The sequence below is a fragment of the Hypanus sabinus genome, chromosome 16 (genome assembly GCF_030144855.1).
Source record: "Hypanus sabinus isolate sHypSab1 chromosome 16, sHypSab1.hap1, whole genome shotgun sequence".
Taxonomy (NCBI): domain Eukaryota; kingdom Metazoa; phylum Chordata; class Chondrichthyes; order Myliobatiformes; family Dasyatidae; genus Hypanus; species Hypanus sabinus.
This window is the reverse complement of record NC_082721.1, coordinates 28,056,760-28,076,851: the sequence shown is the minus strand read 5'-3', so window position 1 is coordinate 28,076,851 and position 20,092 is coordinate 28,056,760. Positions and strand designations below refer to the sequence as shown.

Genomic DNA, 20,092 nt, shown 5'->3' with positions numbered 1-20,092 from the left:
TCTGACCAACCCTGGGTTGTGAGGGGCAATTCTTCCATCTCTACATTGGAAGAATTTTATTGATTGTGATTATAAATCTGACATACGAATCATTAATAAATATTGCCTTAATTTCAATTGTGTGCTGTGCTGGCCTGCTTAAACACAAGCTTGCCCTTGCTTGATTTCTGGAATGGATCCTATGATGAGAGCTTGAGTGAACTGAACCCCCGTGGAGAAATCTCCTGTTAAATACCAGATCCATCAACCCTGATGTCATCAGCCCCTATTGTAATCTGCTTTCCTTTGTCAGTCACCCTTCTCCAACGCCGACTAGCTGACGTTTTGGCTCTGTGTTTGATGATGAATTTGGTTTCTGAACTCGGGCTCTTGGTTTATTTCCGTTTTGTTTCGGCGCACGTTCTGATGTCATTGAGACACACATCTAAACATGAATGTGATGATGAAAGGCTCTCCCTTCCCTCGGTCTGGAGAGTCTGAAACCAAAGGTTCTTGGACAGTCAAGGAAGAGATGAGAAGGAATTCTGCCAGGGCCCATGAATCTTTGAAGGAATACAAGTTCTTAATTGTTGAATGCATTCAATGCAAACACCGACAGACCGCTGGGGCCCAACGCAACACAATGATCTCTGGATTTATGGTAGAGGAAGAACAATTGAATGGTAGGCCAGGCCCAATCAGCTCTGGTTGTCTTCAAGCGCTTGTTATTTGGAAAAATGTATTTCCTGTTACCTTTGACACCATCTCATCCAGTGCTGACCCCACTTCTTCATCCAATGCTGTTCCTTCTGATATAACCCTTGCCCACCTCAGCCAGTGCTTCTGTACCATTTTATCCCATGCCCACATCACCTGGCATCGACACACCTCTTTACCCCCATCTAACGTGGTGAGCAGACAGCACAATGCAAAACAAAGATATTCCTCAGGGCCTCACAAGGAGATTGAGGACTCTTGTGTCCAGAGTTCACATCCCCACAACTCGGAACCTACTGCTGGCCTCGCACTCCTCTAGCTTTCCCCGATGGAGGAAATTTGAGCTGACATCCCTTGTAGCATTCAAAATATTTGTAGCAGCCTCCTCTGATATGTAGGAACAGATTTAGAATCTGATATTCTACCATCCCATTGAGAATGGTCCCACTTTATACTACCAACATCAAAGCACAAAACCTGACTCTTGATTCCGAAACTCAAAACCTTATCTCCTTCCCTCAGAAGATGATTTCTCTCTAGCGTTAAATGATCAAAGATTCTTTTTGGAACACAAGACAAGACACATTAGTTTAAGATAATTTTAGTGAATTTTTAATATTTTACACAACAGAAGTTCTTAATACATAAACTGAGAATCATTCATAGCCTAGGTTTTTGACACTTTAAATATATTTTCTTGACTTTTTGTTTCTTTGAAGTAAATCTTTGATATTGACCAACACCCACAGAAAGTCCATATTTTGGAGAACTAGCACATTTCACAACTGAGAACGGGGAGGGAGACGGTCTGCAGATTTCTACAGCGATGTTTTTTCTCACTAAGCAGAAATATGATTTCAAGAAAAGATCAGGTGATTGAGAAGAAACCGTCACAACTGGCTGTATCTGTGTTAAGAGCTTTAAGTTTCTCAAGGTGTTTTTGTGATCAGGATTGTTCCCTGAACTAGGTTTGAGAGCTGACCAGCAAAAGGGAGCAGTTTGTACTTTACACACATCAAAGATCTCAAGCAGCTCTAGACCAAGTAGGAAAGAAACAGAATTCCTTCCATCATACCATGGCAACAGACCTAAATCCTGAATGCTCACAGCCCACCAAACATACTGCTCTCCTCCCTTCTCAAAAATCCAGATAGATACATGGATGTTTTCTGCAAAATCGTCTCCTTTATTCCATGTTTAATATTAGATGAGAGTTGGGTTGTGGTGGGGTGGATGGGTATGAGCAGAGCCGGGCCTTCACGTCAATCATGAGCTCATCAGAAACAATCCAATCTCTACATCTGCTTTAGCCTATGGAGACTCAGCCCTATCACCCAAAACCCATGGTCATTGTCCCTATCATGGACTGTACCTGTCCACTCATTTTTCTCCCACAGCCCATGTACATCATCTCCATCATGGACTGTCCCATCCTCCTCCCACAGCTCATGGACATTCTTACCTATCATATATTCTCTCCCTTCCTTAAATCTACCAGTAGAAAGAATAATAGCAACACTTCCCAATCCCAAACATGGACCAAAGAAAACTCCTCACCCCTCCATTACTAAATGTGACCACTCACTTCCCATCAAGTGCCTTGTCCCATGAAGCCAATTATCTTCTGTCCATCTAAACCATTCTCTCCTCAAATGAGGCATAAAATCCACAACGGTCGAAGTTGGAGGGGACAGCAATTAAGAAGTTGATAATAACATAGACATATTGGCACAACTTGCTCCAATTTGCCCATTTTCCCCTTCACCAGATATAATTTGCAGATATGTTAATCAGCAACACTGCCCTTCAGGTCATACTCAATTAACAAATGTTATTGGGCCTGCATAGCAGCAATGAATTGTTGGAAGTATGTTGGGAGGAGCTGGTTCCAGGATTATTTGCCATCTGCAATTCAGCCAGCTAAAGCTGCAAGGAGATTTCTCATGTTGATAATGAATTGGAACCATGTTCTTAGGGACAAAGGCTGAAAGAGTTTGGGATCACAGGCTGCACTGATTTAGCTGACCCGCACTGATGGAGAGTGATTTCGGTCACAGTCGTTGCCAAACACACAACCAGTGAGCTGTTAAATATGCCCAGGGCAATTGTCAAGGTAGTACATTTTCAGTGTATCAGTGGTGCTGGCATTGTGAATAGACAGCCCATGTATACCAGGCACAGCACTGGTTAGATACAGAACTAAGTCCCTCTCTACATTGTCCCACCAAACACTGGTAGGACAGTGAGAGCAGAGGTTAGATACAGACTAATTATTTAACAGTCTTTGGAGTGGAAGACCTCCAATCCAACTCCTTGACATACGCAGAAATCCAAAATAGAGAATTGAAAATTAATGAGAAGCAACCAGCTTCTTTCTCCCATTCAACAGTCACACTTCCCTCCCTGTGCCAGCGCATTGCAAAGGGCTTCACGTCACATCACAATATCATCATAGCCTAACTCCTCATTGCTGTGAGATTACTTGTCTTGTACCATGAAATCAGGCCTTGATACTGTCCACTAGGACTGGACACCCAGCCTTTCTCTGCATAAGCAATTCTGAATTTATGAACTTGACCTAGAAATGCTTTCATAGACAACGTTTTAAATTAAAAAAAAGTGTGGAGGGCTCCTATGAGTATGAAAATGTTAGGTGTCTTAACAACAATACAAATCCTATCTCTATGGAGCGGAACAAAAATATTCATTCGGGGTTGCTGGAAGATTGATTTTTTTTTCAACATACACACAGGCACACTTTTACATAAAGTCCATTTCAAAATGTCTATATTGCTCTTCAATAAAGTTGGGGGGAGTGGTTTATTAAGAAATGAGAAGTACAGAGAGAGGTAAAAATACCTTAAGCTACAACAAGCTGTTAGAACTCTGCAACATTTTTCAGAGACATTAAGACCATAACTACACAAATTCACACGAACCAATATCCTGGCTATTTACACTTATATACAAGAAGGATTACCACATTATAGTGTATATTGGGTTTTAGGTCTATTTTCCCTAATCTTTTTTTGCAAGTTGTGGCATGCTAGACACCTCCTTGCATTCGTCCCCCATAACCACAGGTAAAAATTGGTCAATCATAGACTGCCAGGCGAGAGGGTTATTATGCCTTGTTAGAAGGCTCACTCTCGGGAGGTGGATAATGGCTACAGGCCACCATTTAATGCCTGATCACCCTCAAGTGGCAGGAAACCTCCTCCTTTCTGAACTCATCCCCCTATCAGTGTAAGACACGTGGGTCTAAACCGGGCAAGGTCAGTCTCGAGGTCTTTCCCCAGATGGTGTGAATAAACTGGATGATTTTGCCACTTCAGTGGAGGCAACCATTGTTAGAGCTTTCTGGTTCCATCCCTTACTGCCTGTAAGGTGATTGTGAGCTGCTTTCTTGAACGGCTGCTCCCCGTGAGATGAATTTGCTCCCATAGTGCTGCCCAGTAGGCATTTCCAGGATCTAGACCCATGCCCAGGCCTTCAGTCAGATGAGGGCTGAGATGGAGAGGGTGGCAAAGTGAGAGGCAATAGCCGTGAGATCTGGGCGGGTACAGGTAGGGTCCGGTTAGGGTTGATACTGCCCTCAGAATGGTGAAAAATTGACTCTAGCATTCACAGCCACAGAACAAAAAGAGGAATTTAGAACAAAAGAGAACAGAGGAACTGGGAAGTGGATGGTAGGAGGGGTTGAAGATCTGGATATCAGCAGTGCCAGGGAGAAACTCGACTGCTTGACAATGCCATCTTGGCTTCCAAGCTATGGAGTCAAAGCAAAGGCGAGATTGACTCCATCAGCTTCAACATCATCACCCACATCGGAAACCACAGCCGTGTACCGTGAGGGATGCACGGGGCACTACCGGCAAAAACAAAGCTGAGATTGTGACAAGTAATTATTACACCCATGGAGACGGATTCATCCGATAATGTAACCACGACACTATCACAGCAGTACTCATTCAGTCAGCATGCCCACTCCACAGATGACTTTCTGCCCAATTGAATATCTCTAACATTTTTTGTTTCACTGTGGTCCTCATTTATTATTGAATAAATGAAAATGATCTCCTTATACTTTTTTTTTAATTGTCTCTAGCTATTGGAGGCCTGAGGCTTTTTTTCACTTCAGTGATGTGATGCTGGTGAAGTCCGGCAGTCACTGAGCCTCGCTAAATGTTCCCATCAAAGCGGCGGTGAGCCTCCTTCATGGACTGCGGCAGTTCTTCTGATCAATGTATTCCCAGGGTTATTAATAAAGAGTTCCAAGACTTAGACTTAGCAAGACTGCAGAAGCAGCGATAAATTTCTAAGTCAGGATGCCCTATGACTTGCAGAGAATGTGCAAGTGCTGATGTTCCATTCGCCTGCTGTCCTTGTCCCTCGAGACATCAGGATTTCAGGTTCGTCAGGTGCTGTCCAACTACCCCTGGCAAATTCCTGCAGCACAGATCCTAGGTGTGTGCTACAAACATGAGCTGAAGCACCTTTTTGCTGGGACAGCTACTTCCGTGATTTATTGATAAATTATATCGGAACAAATATCAACAGTTCTGGTAGTGGAGCGGGCTATTTCTGGACCTCTCGACGACATGAGGGCGCTAATCAGCAGTAAATTGCGAAGTGGTTCAACCTGCTCAGAACGCGGTGGCTGCCACCAACAGGAGTGGCTTTTTGTTGCCCATGCCCCATTACCCTGAGAAGGCTCTGGTGAGCCATGCCATTCTTAAGCTGCTGCAGTCTGTCCTCCCACCTGGCTATGAGGTAGTTTGATATAACAAGTACTTGCTTAGTCACATTCGAGGGCAGTTCGATGCAATCACTGTTTGCGAGCAACTGTAGTTATGTATAGACCCTGTGCGGTTTGCTTACCCAGAGGACAATAATCAGCTGGTTTAAGATAAGACCATAAGATATAGGAGCAGAACTAGACTATCACATCTGCACCACCATTCAATCATGGCTGGTATCTTTCCTTAAGTACAGCCAATGTCATGGCCTACAGAGTCTCGTGTGGTAACAAATTCCACAAATTCACCACCTTCTGGCTGAAGAAATTCCTCATCTCAGTTCTAAAGGGAAGTCCCTTTATTTTGAAGCTCTGCCCATTGATTCTTTATTATCCTGTCACATCCATTCTCTCCTGGGTTTTTAAGCCAATCTGATTCCATCGTCCCTTTTACAGGTGGCAACTTTTAAAGATTTGCTTTTACCGGTGAAGCCCAGATTCTGAAACCACTCTGCGCTTTCCAAGAACAAGAGGATGAAGGCCAAGCATCAGCCTGGCCGGTCACTTCACCTCTAAGTCACAAAAGGCAATAGGATGCAGAGGCCATCTTAAATCTGCCTGGCCCCCTCAAGCTAGCCCCTCCATTCTATATGATCAGGGCTGATCTACCCCAAGCCCCGCCTTCTCCTCTGCACCAGCTCCCCATGACTCTCAAACCGCTGAGCTATCTACCTCCATATAAAATAGCTCTAATGATCTAACCTTCATAATTCTGGGGTATAGCAAATTTCATAGCTTCATTACCTTCTGAGTGAGGGAACAGTTATATATCTCAAGGCTCACTTCTTAATACCATTCCCTTCAATTCCTCTCTCCCATATGTGTTCTACCAGCTTCCCCTTAAACCCTTCTCTGGTGTTCACTTGAACTCTTCTCCGTCAGGGTGAGCTCCACATTGTCCTTATTCTCCGAGTAAAGAAATTCCTAACAACCATCTTAGATGAATGGATCCTGGCTCCATCATCTAACATGGAGAAGCAACATTTCTACCTGCCAAAGCCTTTTGTTCATCCTAAATACCTGTCATACATTCACCTCCTTACCAAAGAATGAAATTGCATCTTGCACAACTTCTTTCCGTATACCCTGACGATTCTTTTCGTAGCTCCTCCAGAACTTGTGTGTGTTACGGAGTCTAGTATTGTTTGCTGCTTTGAGTATGGTTTAACCAGTTTAGTACAACATCTCTTCCCTCTCTATTCATCTGGAAATGAGCCCCAGAGCTTGCTTGCAGCATCTTACTGGGCCTTGTTGATATTCCGTGAGGAGGCCTGTGCAGACACATGGGGAACTGCAATGTGGCTTTGGCTGGCAAAAGTGGCACCTAGGTTCGCTAATTCAAAGGATAACAGTCAGGATGCACGTAAACTGAGGGAACGGTCAGAGTGAGCCTCGCGATACTGTGGTACAAAGGCCTGTGTGATCACTGCAGAGTCAACAGTGCAGACCCCACTCCCTCAGTACCTTCAAGACCCTCACAACCAGAGTGGATAATTGGAATATTTCCATGTGCGTGTGTGTGCACATCTGAAAATAAGTGAGAGAGAGAGAGAGAGAGAGAGAGATATACCCACACACACACACTCACTTTTGTAAGCTGTATCAGAGATGGCACAAGAACTAATATTTTCACATGGGAATAATTCACATATAAACCTAAAGGTCAAGTTTTCACCGCAAAAGTACCGAAGCTCCCTGCTCAGGTGGAAATAATTACAGGAACTAACCCAGGGACGGGTGGCGAAGCAGAGGCTATCAGACCAACTGCATGTCAACCAAAGGATGATTGTCACAAATGCCATACTGGGCGTCACCGTTACGGGGAACTGGGAAGTTGGGGGTGAGTAATGTGTCAATGGTCTGGCTTTGTTTTATACCCTCCATGACCTGCGTATCCTGACCACACAGCACCCTACCCCAGGCATCGCTTTGGGAGGGAGGCATTCTCAGGCCTGCTGGCAGCTTTGTCCACAGGGGAGCCGGCTTGTCTGCCTTGTATTTGAAGGGAGTAGTAGGAGGGCAGGACATGAAGGAGGGAGGGGAGAGAAAGAGTGAGAAAGAGAGAGAGAGAGGGAAAAATAAATAAAGGAGGTGTTGGGACTGTTTCCTGGGAGATATTTAGCAGCCGCAGTCCTGATGTGGTGGGGCAGGCTGCTCATTCAGCTGTGTACCTTGCTTCACCCCGGTGACTGCAGGGTCAGCCGCGTCCAAGCTCTCTGACATCTTCTCGCAGATGATGTCCACCAGGCGCTCAAACGTTTGCTTGACGTTGATGTTGTCTTTTGCGCTGGCTTCGAAAAACTCAAATCCTGTAAGCAAAGGGTGTAACAAAAGTGAAGATTTATCCAGTGACTAAAGGCAAAGGATCAAAAGTTACTCCTTTTGGATAAGAAACAGAGAATGACAAATATACAATGTTCTTGAACTCCTGTGTCATCGTAGCATGTCCCAGTGTCAGGCATGAGCAAGAAGAGTAATGTAGGAAATGCAATTGATAATTTGCAGTCATGAAATGTGGGTTTGTGATATCCAAATAATCTGCTCTTAGAGGCATTAATTGGGGGATAATTGTTGCTTCTTGCAATAGTGCAATCGAATTTCATTTACATCCATCTTAAAAAAGTTTAATGATTCATCTGAAAGTTGGACTCGTGAATTTGTGTGCTTAAGTGCCTGGTGTGGGGCTTGAACCCACAACTTTCAGGGGTGCTCCAACTGGATTCAGAGATTCAGACTTGGTACAGAGAGGCTGCTTCCATTGTAATCACTTCCCAGAAAATGCTAAAAGCGGCTGTGGTTTGGATATGACGGTCGGGTTTGACTGGCTACGTTGCTACTTGAGTGACACATGAGAGGATCTGGTGTCACCACAGGACACTGTAGAACTTGCACAGGTGCATCATTCAAACCTTGCCCAGTTATGTGCAATTCAACGCTCTCTGGGATTGAAAGCTCAATAACCAACAGCAGTGATTGAAGGTGTTCCAGTTCAGTGTACTCTGTTCCTCACTCCATCCCGTGCTCAGCAGAGGGTGCAGACTCGTGGACTGCAGGGAAGACTGATATTGCATACCTTCAATCACACAAACACCCCAACCAATTTCTCACCGCTCCTCGGAAAACTGAGAAAAGAAGGAAGAGATTCGGGCCTCAAGTTTTTAAAGCTGTTTCTTTACCCATCTTAGCTCTACACACTTTGATGCACTGCCCAAAGAAAGGTCTGTCACAGAGTCTTGGAAACCTTTTTTGATCTATAGTCTCTGGGAGGAGAAATGTCAGATCTCGGGCACTCGACATGATGAAATCCATGTTTCACAAACAATTGGGCTCCGATTTTGATTTTCTAATTTTAATCTCTGGGCCCATTCCATCAGTCTCTTTCCACTGACCCTAACAAAGCCTTCCATCATTTACCAAACCCTATGAGACTGCTCCCTAGTCTGCCCTCGTCAAAGCATATAAGCCACATTTATGAAACCTGTCCTCACAATTTAACCTTTTACTTCTATCTCACTTTGACCTTTTGTTGGACATGTTTATAGAAAAGCTTACCATTGACTCTTGGTCCCGCTCACACATTCTTTATAAAAGTTTTTATTTTAATTTCCTCAGACCAACCTCCCAACTCCAAATATTTAACATCTTGCACCCAAAGATCTTGTAGCATCCAACGCAGTGAACTCTTTGACCAAGTTAATTTTCTTTGTGTTCTTAAAAATCCAGCTAGGCTTTCTCAAAATCTTCCCTCATTCATCACTCTCTTCATAGTTTAAACTTCTTAAACCTGGAGACATCTTTACTTCAGCCCCATCACTGCCCCCTGTACTCCTCGCATCTACCAAGTTAACAGAATACTCCCCTTGTTGGGTGGCCCTGCAAACTCCGTTACCCAAAATTCCACTGCATGATTTGGATCTCTCGTCACTGTTGTTGTCTCTGATCCATGCTTATTCTCGGTCTGACAGTGCCACGATTTTCAATTTTCCATCCTTATTTCTAATTCCCATTAGGTTCCGCCTTCCATAGTTCAATAACCTGCTCTATCCCAGTACGCATCCTCGATCTCAGTTCCGCTCTCTCTCTGACCTCTTTGGCACATCTAGATCCAACACTCTAGCATCAGCAGCCATCTTGAACCACTCCATTCCTATATGGATCCTAAACTCTGGAACTCCCACCTCAAACAAAAACATTAAAACTACCCCTTGACCAAACATTTGGTTATCTTTCCTCATTTGCTTTAGTTGCCTGGTGTTCGACTCTGCTTAATCACAGCTCTGAAGTTCTTCAGGACATTTGAAAGCTCTATTTTCTGTGAACCACAGTTGTAGGTGGTCTCAGTAAGAATGAGATCAGAACTATACTCAGTACCGAAAGCTTTAGATTAGTACTAGCAACCTTACCTAGATGATCAGCCAACTGTTTTCCTCCTTCTGCTAGTACCACACGTTCGTCTTCCATGTCACATTTGTTCCCAACCAGCAAGACCTGAGCATTGTCCCATGAGTAAGTCTTAATCTGTGTTGACCTGTGAGGAACAGAAACGGGTGCATTTGATATATTAAAGGAATAAAAATGGCAAGAGTCCTGTAGGAAATGTCTCTTCAGCAGTGTTATCACTGCCATCAGCATTCAACTGATAAATTGTAGTCAGGAAGATCTCACAAATGGGGATGTGATAATGGGGCACATGGTAGCATAGCAGTTAACACAATTGCTCTTTGGTGGCAGCTGTAATGGATCAGGGCTTGATTCCTGCCACCATCTATAAGCAGTTTGTATGTTCTCCCCATCACCGTGTGGGTTTCCTCCAGGTGCTCCGGTTTCTTCCCACATTCCAAAAGGTTTAGGGTTAGTAAGTGGGGTCATGCTATGTTGGTCCCGGAAATGTGGTGACTCCCGCGGGCTGCCCCCAGCCCAAACCTCGCTGATGTGCTTTGACACAAATGACGCACTACACTGTATGATTCAATGTGCGTGTGACAAATAAAGCTAATCTTTCTTTACTTACTTGTAACCTGCTGGGCTACCTTCATACATACTGTACCATGAAATCAAGGCAGTGGCTGGGTATCCTTCCGTGAGTGATTCCGCTCCTGATCTGTTAAATATTTACACAATTGACGAGGCACAATTCAGAAGCTTCATAGAATACTCTCCATTTGCCAATAACAACCAAGGTCAGTGCAGTCTGGGGCAAAGTAGCTGACTTGGTATTGGTGCTGGTTTATGATTGTCACATGTACCAAGATACAGTGAGAAACTCGTCTTGAATACTGCTCACGCAGATCAAATCATTACACAGTGCATTGAGCTAGAACAGGCATGGGCAAACTATGGCCCACGGGCCATATGCGGCCCGTTAAGCTTTTTAATCCGGCCTGCAGAACTTGATGAAATTATATTAATAAACCTTGTTAACGTTTTTTCCCCGCAATTCTGGCATTTTTCCAATAGATGACGCACTCTATATACATTGACCTTTGTTGAGGTGCAGCGTATTACTCCACATTTGCACTTTACTTTGTGACCTTGTGGCGACCCATTTCCTGGCACATCCGAACCGGCTCACAATTAGCCAGCGTTCCGGCTAAGGGAGATAGCCTGCGGGGATTTGCGAGCACAGAGCTCCGCATATTGGCGCGCTCTCACTGTTCTGTCATTGTGCGGGTCGTTGTTGAGTTTTGGCACAGGGGACAATTGAATAAGAAGGAGCAGGACAAGTAGACCTGCATCTCCTACCGTTTTTGAAATAAAGACAGTCAGGAGGAGAGTGATGATGATAATATCTTGAAGGATAACAGAATTTTCAGTGCTTTAAAATAATAACTGTTACTATTAAAAAAGCTGTATTTTATTCATTTAATTTTCAGTGTTTTAAAAGACATTTCAATAAATAGCTAAATACCATGGGACTTCAAAGACAGATATTTTGTTGTAATGCATTTGTTCATTTTCAATTGAAATTAAAGCACATGTTTTCTACATATCCCATGATATTTTGTTTTCTCTTATGAGGTGTATTACCAAAACACTCCGTCCATCTGCTCCTGGTCCGGCCCCCCTGTCAAATTTTAGAACCCTTTGTGGCCCTCAAGTCAAAAAGTTTGCCCACCCCTGAGCTAGAACAAGGTCAAACAATAAAACTACAGAATAAAGCATAAAAGCTACTGAAAAGGCACAGAGCAGATGAACAATAAAGTGCAAGATCATAACGAGATAGTTTGTGAGGTCAAGAGTTGATCTTGTCGTACAAGAGAATCCAGTAACAGCAGGGGTAGCAGCTGTCCTTGAGCCTGGGTGTGTGTGCTTTCAGACTTTTGTTTCTTGGGCCTGACGGGAGAGGGGAGAAGAAGGAACGCCTGGGGTGGGAAGGGTCTTTGATTATGCCGACTGCTTTACTGAGAAGTAAAGCCACCTTAACCATTCACATGTCCCACCAACTGGCACAGCAGAGTTTCAACGTGTGCATTCAACAAAAATGCACTGTAACACCTTATCAAGGCTTCAACAGCAGCTCCCAAACATGCAGTCTCAACGAGGAACCAGAGAACACCACCACCTGCAGGTTCTTCTTCACAGCAGACATCATGCTGACGTGGAAATATATCCTGGTCTCTTCATTATTGCTTGGAACTTCTGAATGAACAGGACTTCAGGGACTCAGCCACTGAGTAGATTCAAGGGAGAAACAGATGTGATGTTGGGGTGACAGATCCCCTATGATCTTAATGAATGGCGGAGTAGACACAAGGGGAAAATAGCCCACTCCTGGTTATATTTGTCTATGTTCTGCGAGAACACAGAGTGCGGCAGATCAAGAAGGCTGTGTATCTTCTCAACAGCAATTGACACTGGCTTTGGAATAACCCTCACATCCCATGAGAGCATAAATTAAAAAACAGACGACTAAAGTAAACTCTCTAATGACAGCAACATCCCAATGAGGATGTTCGGTTACAGCTTCACCTGTGAGTCAGCTGGTGTGGTATACTGTGTCCGGGGCTCCCAGTGTGGCCGTTTTTATATTGGTGAGACCCGACGCAGACTGGAAGACCGTTTTGCTGAACACCTACGCTCTGTCCGCCAGAGAAAGCAGGTTCTCCCAGTGGCCACACATTTTAATTCCACGTCCCATTCCCATTCTGATATGTCAATCCATGGCCTCCTCTATTGTCAAGATGAAGCCACACTCAGGTTGGAGGAACAACACCTTATATTCTGTCTGGGTAGCCTCCAAGCTGATGGCATGAACACTGATTTCTCTAACTTCTGTTAATGCCCCTCCTCCCCTTCTTACCCCATCCCTCATTTATCTATTTATTTATCTATCTATTTATTTATTTATTTATGCATGTATGCATGTATTTATTTATTTATCTACCTACCTATCTATCTATCTATTTATTTATTTATTTATTTATTTATTTATTGTTTTCCCCCCTTTTTTCTCTCTGCCCCTCTCACAACCACTCCTTGCCTGCTCTCCATCTTCCTCTGGTGCTCCCCTCCCACTTTCTTTCTCCCGTGGCCTCCCGTCCCATGATCCTTTCCCTTCTCTGGCTCTGTATCACTTTCTCCAATCACCTTTCCAGCTCTTAGCTTCACCCCTCTCCCTCCTGTCTTCTCCTATCATTTCGGATCCCCCCTCCCCCTCTCAAATCTCTTACTATCTCTCCTTTCAGTTAGTCCTGACGAAGGGTCTCGGCCCGAAACGTCAACAGTGCTTCTCCCTATAGATGCTGCCTGGCCTGCTGCAGTCCACAGCATTTTGTGTGTGTTGCTGTTCAATTACAAAATGGATATCAATGTGTTTAATTTCTTCCATTTGAAAAAGGGTAACCCACCACCTACCCATGACCAAGCAACTTAATCCATCATCCACTGAGATGTTGAAAACCATCAACCAGAGTGATTAGATTTTGCATCAGTCTTCACTGTGGAAGACACCAGCAATATGGTGGACATTCCAGGTGTCAGGGAGCATGATGTGTGATGTTACCATAACTAGAGAGGAAGTTCTTGGGGAAACCGAAAGGTCTGGAGGTGGATAAGTCACCGGGACCAGATGATATACACTCTAGAGTTCTGAAAGAGGTGGCTGAAGAGAATGTGGAGGCATTAGTGATGATCTTTCAAGAATCACTAGATTCTGGAACAGTTATGGAAGAATGGAAAATTGCAGATGTCGCTCCACTCTCCAAGAAGGGAGAGAGGCAGAAGAACGGAGACTATAAGCCAGTTAAGTCTGATTTCAATGGTTAGGAAGTTGTAGGAGTCAATAATTAAGGATTAGGTCTCAGGGAACTTGAAGGCACATGATAAAATAGGCCACAGTCAGGATGGTTTCCTCAAGGGAAAATCTTGCCTGACAAATCTATTGGAAATCTTTGAAGAAATAACAAGCAGGATAGGCAAAAGAGAATCAGTGGATGTTGTGTACTTGGATTTTCAGAAGACCTTTGACAAGCTGCCACACATGAGGCTGCTTAACAAGCTGTGAGCCCATAGCATTACAGGAACAATTCTAGCATGGATAGAGCAGTAGCTGAGTAGCAGGAGGCAAAGTGTGGGAATACAGGGGTCTGTGTTGGGACCAATTCTTTTTACATTATATGTCAATGATTTGGATGCTGTAATTGCTGGCTTTGTTGCAAAGTTTGCAGACAATATGAAGGCAGGTAGTTTTGAAGAATTATAGAGGCTACAGAAGGACTTTTGACAGATTAGGAGAATGGGCAAAGAAATGGCAAATGAAATACAGTGTCAGGAAGTGTATGGAAATGAAAGGATTGACTATTTTCTAAATGGAGAGAAAATACAAAAAACTGAAGTGCAAGGGGACTTGGGAGCCCTTGTGCAGGATTCCCTAAAGGTTAATTTACAGATTTGAGTCAGCAGTGAGGAAGGTGAATGCAATGTTAGCATTCATTTCTAGAGGACTAGAATAAAAAAACAAGGCTGTAATGTTGAGACTTTATACAACATTGGTGAAACCTTACTCGGAATATTGTGAGCAATTTTGGGCCCTTCATCTTAGAAATAATGTGCTGAAACTGGAGAGGGTTCAAAAGAGATCCATGAATATGATTCCAGGCTTGTTCTATGAAGGGCGTTTGATGGCTCTGGCGCTGTATTCACTGGAATTCAGAAGAATGAGGGGTGACCTCATTGAAACCTATTGAATGGTGAAAGGCCTTGATAGAGTGGATGTGGAGAGGATGGTTCCTATAGTGGGAGAGTCTAAGACCAGAGGGCACTGCCTCAGAATATAGGGAGTTAAAACTGAGATAATGAGGAGGAATTCCTTTAGTCAGAGAGTGGTGAATCTGTGGAATTCTTTGCCACAGGCAGCTGTGGAAGCAAAGTCTGTATCTATACTTAAGGCAGAGGTTGATAGATTCTTGATTGGTCAGGGCATGAAGGGACCTGGGGAGAAGAGAGGAGATTGGTTCTGAGAGGAAAATTCGATCACCCACGATGAAATGGCAGACCAGAATGGATGGGCCAAATGGCCTAATTCAGCTCCTGTATCTTATAGTCTTGTGGTCTTACAAATGAAGAGGTTCAGCAAAAGACCCATGAGACAATGGAGCAGAATTAGGCCATTCAGCCCATCAAGTCTGCCCCATCATTCCATTGTGGCTGATTTATTTTCTCTCAACACCATTCATCTGCCCTCTCCCCATATCCTTTGACAGCCTTACTAATCAAGACCCTATCAACCTCCACTTAAAATGTTCCCAATGTTTTGGCCTCTACAACCATTTATGGCAATGCATTCCACAGGTTCTCCAGCCTCTGGCTAAAGAAATTCGTCTTCATCCCTGTTCTAAAGGGACGTCCTTGTGCTCTGAGGCTGTGCCCCCAGGTCCTAGATGCCCCTCCTATAGGAAACATCCTCTCCAAGTCCACTCCGAAGACTCATTCATTTTCCAAGTAAGCCATGACCATTCATTTTCAAAATGTTTCAATGAGAACCCTCCTCAGTCTTTTAAACTCCAGCAAGTACAGGCCCAGAGGCATCAAACACTGGAGACCCAGAGGAGAGAGGAGGAAATGTGTTTTACTCAGTGAATTCTAACTTTGCTGGAAGAGATTCAATGGGAACACTATGACGTGAGATCACCAACCCAAATCATTAGCCGTTCCTCTCTCCGCAGATGCTGCCTGATCTACTGAGTGTTTCCAGCACTGTCTCGATTTATTTCACATCCTAAGCCTTTGTGGATTTTTGATTTATTGATTTCAAAAGGAAGCTGGATGAATTCTAAAAGGAAAAAATCAATGGCAGTGAAGTGGTGGGAGAAGGTGAAACGAAGGGGAGAACTTGCTTAAGGAGCAAGCAGAGTTGTGCGCGGTGTCATTCTAGGAGTCAGAGCCCCTCCATTCCAGACAGCCACAGATAACATACCAGTCCTGGACAGCATTAAAGGATTCTTCGTTGGTGATGTCATACATCAAGATGAAGCCCATGGCGCCACGGTAGTAAGCTGTGGTGATGGTTCGATACCGCTCCTGACCGGCTGTGTCCTGCAGTAAACAAAAACATTTGCTGAACACGCCATGGAATTGTAACACCTTAAGGAAAATGACTCCGCAGCATAGTAACTGTTGTGAGCTTGGCCTCAGCTCAACTTTATTACCGGTTCTCATAACCCCAGAGGATCAAAACTCTCTTGATCTCAGCTTGAATATATTTAATGATTCAATCTATGCAGCAGAAAATTCTGAAGATTTATGACTGTCTGAGAGAAGGACCAGTTCCTCAGCTCTCTACACATAGAACCTTGCAGCACAATACAGGTCCCTTGGCCCCAGATATTGAGCCGCCCTCTTAACCTCCTCCAAGATCAATCTCCCATTTGATCCCTTATTTTAGTACCAGGGCAAGAGTTTCTCAGGACCTACTTGGTCAAGTCTCATTGTAATCTTATACATTTTAAATATCACTTCTGATTCAAATGCTGCATGTTCTTATCACCAATATTTGAGTGAAACATGAAGATTCTTCACAGCAGGTCCTATTCAAGAGAATCTGACTGAGCCCTATGTGTAAGAAGGTTGTTGGACAGGGAATGAAACTCTGATCAAAGAGGCAAGATTGAAAGAGAATCTTAGAATAGGAAAGAGGGGGATAAGGAGCAAGGTACACAATTCCAGAAATTGTGAAAGGCCATTGATGGTAGGATACGGGAACTGGAGAATGCCCATGTATAGAATTGAAGGTGTGCCAAGATATTGAGAGTTGCAGGGTGGTGAGGCAAAAGAGAGAAGAGAGGCCCTGGAGGGTCTTGGTTGATCTCCCCTGCCCACATGTCCTCCGATGAGAGGGTACTCCTCAAGGTACATGCCACAATACCTGGAAATGGTTGAACATCTCCTAAGCCCCAAACCCCAAGCAGCTACTCAGCTCATTGTCTCTTCAGCTGAGAACGTCTGGAGAATGAAATGCTCCACCAATGTTTGATCTTGCAGTGTCAGCAGTAGTTAGGTCAAATTCAAGTAGGGCATCGCTCCATGTAAAAACTGCTGCTACACTTTTCCATCAATACATGTCAACGTCATGCCCATTTTACAGCCACCCACGGACACCTGTATTTTCCTGCCACCTCTGAGTGGAGGTTTACATTCACATTCCTTTCAAAGGAGTACTTGTGCAGAACACACACACAAAGTGCTGCAGGGACTCAGCCGGTCAGGAGAGAAATAAACAGTTGGATCCTTCAAGCCGAGACCCTTCAGGATTGGAAAGGAAGGGAAAAGAAGGCAGAATAAGGTGGTGGAGGGGAGGGGAAGGAGTACAAGCTGGTAGGTGATAGGTGAAATCAGGTGAGGGGGAAGTGGGTTGGTGGGGTGGGGGTTGTGAAGTAAGAAGCTGGGAGATTATAGGTAAAGGAGTAAAGAAGGAATTTGATAGGAGTGGACAGTGGACCATGGAAGAAAGGGGCTCAGAGGGAGGAATTAAGGTGGTGCGGAGAAGAGGAGGGGTAAGAAGAGAACCAGTATTGGCACGGGAAAAAGAGAGAAAGGGGAGGGGTGTTTAAATTACTAGGAGTTAGAGAAATCAATGTTCCTGCCATCAGATTGGAAGTTACCCAGATGGAATATGAGGTATTGCTCCTCTGACCTGAGTTTGGCCTTATCGTAGCAGGAGAAGAGGCCATGGACTGACATGTCAGAATGGCAATGGGAAATCAAACTGAAATGGGTGGCCACCAGGAAATCCTGCGTTTTGTGGGGGATGGAGTAAATGTGCTCAACAAGGCAGTCCCCAAACTACCGATGTATGACGATAGACAGTAGGTGCAGGAGTAGCCCATTTGGCCCTTCGAGCCAGCACCGCCATTCAATGTGATCATGGCTGATCATTCACAATCAGTACCCTGTTCCTGCCTTCTCCCCATATCCCTTGACTCTGCTATCTTTAAGTATCCCATTCTGTATCAAGTTCTTCTGGTGCAGGCTCCTCTACATCGGTAGTTTGGGGACCCATTCTCCCTTTATCCCACAGGTACAATCTGGGCCACACATATTCACAACAGCAACAGAACAGGAGTCACTTGACCTACCCAGATCTGAAGCTTGATCCGCTTTTCATTCCTATAAATTGTCTTCACTTTGAAGTCGATCCCAACCGTACTGACGAATGCTGGAGTAAAAGAATCGTCAGCATATCGGAATAAGAACGATGTTTTCCCAACACTGCTGTTGCCGATGATCAGAATCTTGAACATGTAATCAAAATTCTGATCCGAGGACTCCTTCTGCCCAAAACGTGGGTCTGTAGCTGAAGCCATCTACAAAAAGCAGAATTAATGCTGAAGATCACAGGAGAACATTAATGGAACAAATTCCATCATGTAGCTTTGCAAACCTTTCCAAATTTTCCCAGACCTTCATGTGCCAATTGGCATCATGGAACCAAATGTCTAATTGTACCCAGAAAGATAATGAAAACAGCATCATACACTGAGTACCTAAAAAGTGGGCACCAAAACTTATGCCCACTGTCTTCTGCTGCTGTAGCCCATCCACTTCAAGGATCAACGTACTGTGCATTCAGAGATGTTCTTCTGCCCACCATTGTTGTAACGGGGTGGTTATTTGAGTTACTGTCGCCTTCCTGACAGCTTGAACCTGTCTGGCCATTCTCCTCCGACCTTAAATCACATTTCTGAACCTCTTGAGCATGTCTGCATGCTTTTAAGCATTGGGTTGATGCCACACAATTGACTAATTAGATATTTGCATTATCCAACAGGTGTACAAATATACCTAATAAAGTGGTAACTGAGTGTAAGGAGTATAAAATGCAGAAAAGAGCTCATTGGTGGGCACTAGTTTGGAGCCGATTTCCCTCCTGTCCTTTTCTCTTTCTTGGAGAGATGCGATTGCTTGGCAGAAGCTAGGACACTGCAAGGATAACTTCATGCACTTTGTGCAAGGTTCACCAGGTTGATTCCAGAGATGAAGGAATGAGGAGGGATTAAGTCACCTGGAACTCTTCTCTCTGGAGTTCAGAAGAATGTGAGGGGATCTTATAGAAACATACAACATTTTGAAAGGGATAGGTAAGATAGAAGTAGAAAAGTTGTTTCCATTGGTAGGTGAGATTAGAACTAAGGGACATTGCCTCAAGATTCAGGGGAGAAGATTTAGGACAGAGATTAGGAGAAACTGTTTTTCCCAGAGAGTGGTGAATCTGTGGAATTCTCTGCCCAGGGAAGCGGTTGAGGCTTCTTCACTAAATATATTTAAGATACAGTTAAATAGATTTTTTACTTACTAGGGGAATTAAAGGTTATGGGGAAAAGGCAGGTAGATGGAGCTGAGTTTACGGACAGATCAGCCATGATCTTAGTGAATGGCAAGATAGGCTTGATGGGCCGGATGGCCTACTCCTGCTCCTATTTCTTATGTTCTTATGTTCTTACATGAAGCTACTCTCTCATTGTCCCAACAAAAATAAAGCAACCTACATAACTTGTTGCAAACTCTCAATTCACATTCTCCCTTTCATTTTCCTCTCTTTCTGCTGCAGGCTTCCTCAGTAGAATTTCTAGAAAGATTCCAACTTAGGACACTTGATTCAACTAGGGTCCTCCCATGGTTCCTGAGCTATTGACTCATCCTGTGAGTCAACTGCTAAATAACAGACAGCCAATTTGTTATCCAGTTGGATGATCCTTGGCTGTCAAAAAAGCAACTATCTACAAGTTGAGTACCTGACCTAACAAGAGTAAGCCAGATCTTTCAAAGGGATCTGCGTAGTCCCACCATCCATACCTGCCATTCCAATGTCCCCCCAGTCCACACACAAATTTTTCTCCTTCGATATTTACCCTGCCTGAAAACCATCATTAACTCTACAAAAAAATCTGATTTTTTGAAGTTTTTTTTGGGAAATGTTTAGTTATTGGTTTACAGGAAATGTACATTGTTGCTGAGATTAACATCTATAGTCCAATCCTCTTGAACTCCTCAGTATTGATGGATGTGGAACCGTGTACTGGGTATGGGCGGCCGACTGCTTACCTGAAGGATCTCAGTGAACTAGATAGGTAATTCCGCGCCCACCTTCACCAAGAGAAGCTC

General features: G+C 44.0%; 1 protein-coding gene across 1 annotated transcript in view; it reads right to left on the bottom strand.

The window, feature by feature from the left end:
* Positions 1-268: 268 nt before the first annotated feature.
* LOC132406147 (ras-related protein Rab-3A) overlaps positions 269-20,092 on the bottom strand; it is a 32,290-nt gene continuing 12,466 nt past the window's right edge. The window contains exons 2-5 of the mRNA XM_059991404.1: positions 18,067-18,294; positions 15,909-16,027; positions 9,898-10,022; positions 269-7,803 (exon numbers count right to left, since the gene is read on the bottom strand). Coding sequence (XP_059847387.1) covers positions 7,613-7,803; positions 9,898-10,022; positions 15,909-16,027; positions 18,067-18,294 — 663 coding nt within the window. The 3' untranslated portion in view covers positions 269-7,612. The remainder of the gene's footprint in view (positions 7,804-9,897; positions 10,023-15,908; positions 16,028-18,066; positions 18,295-20,092) is intronic.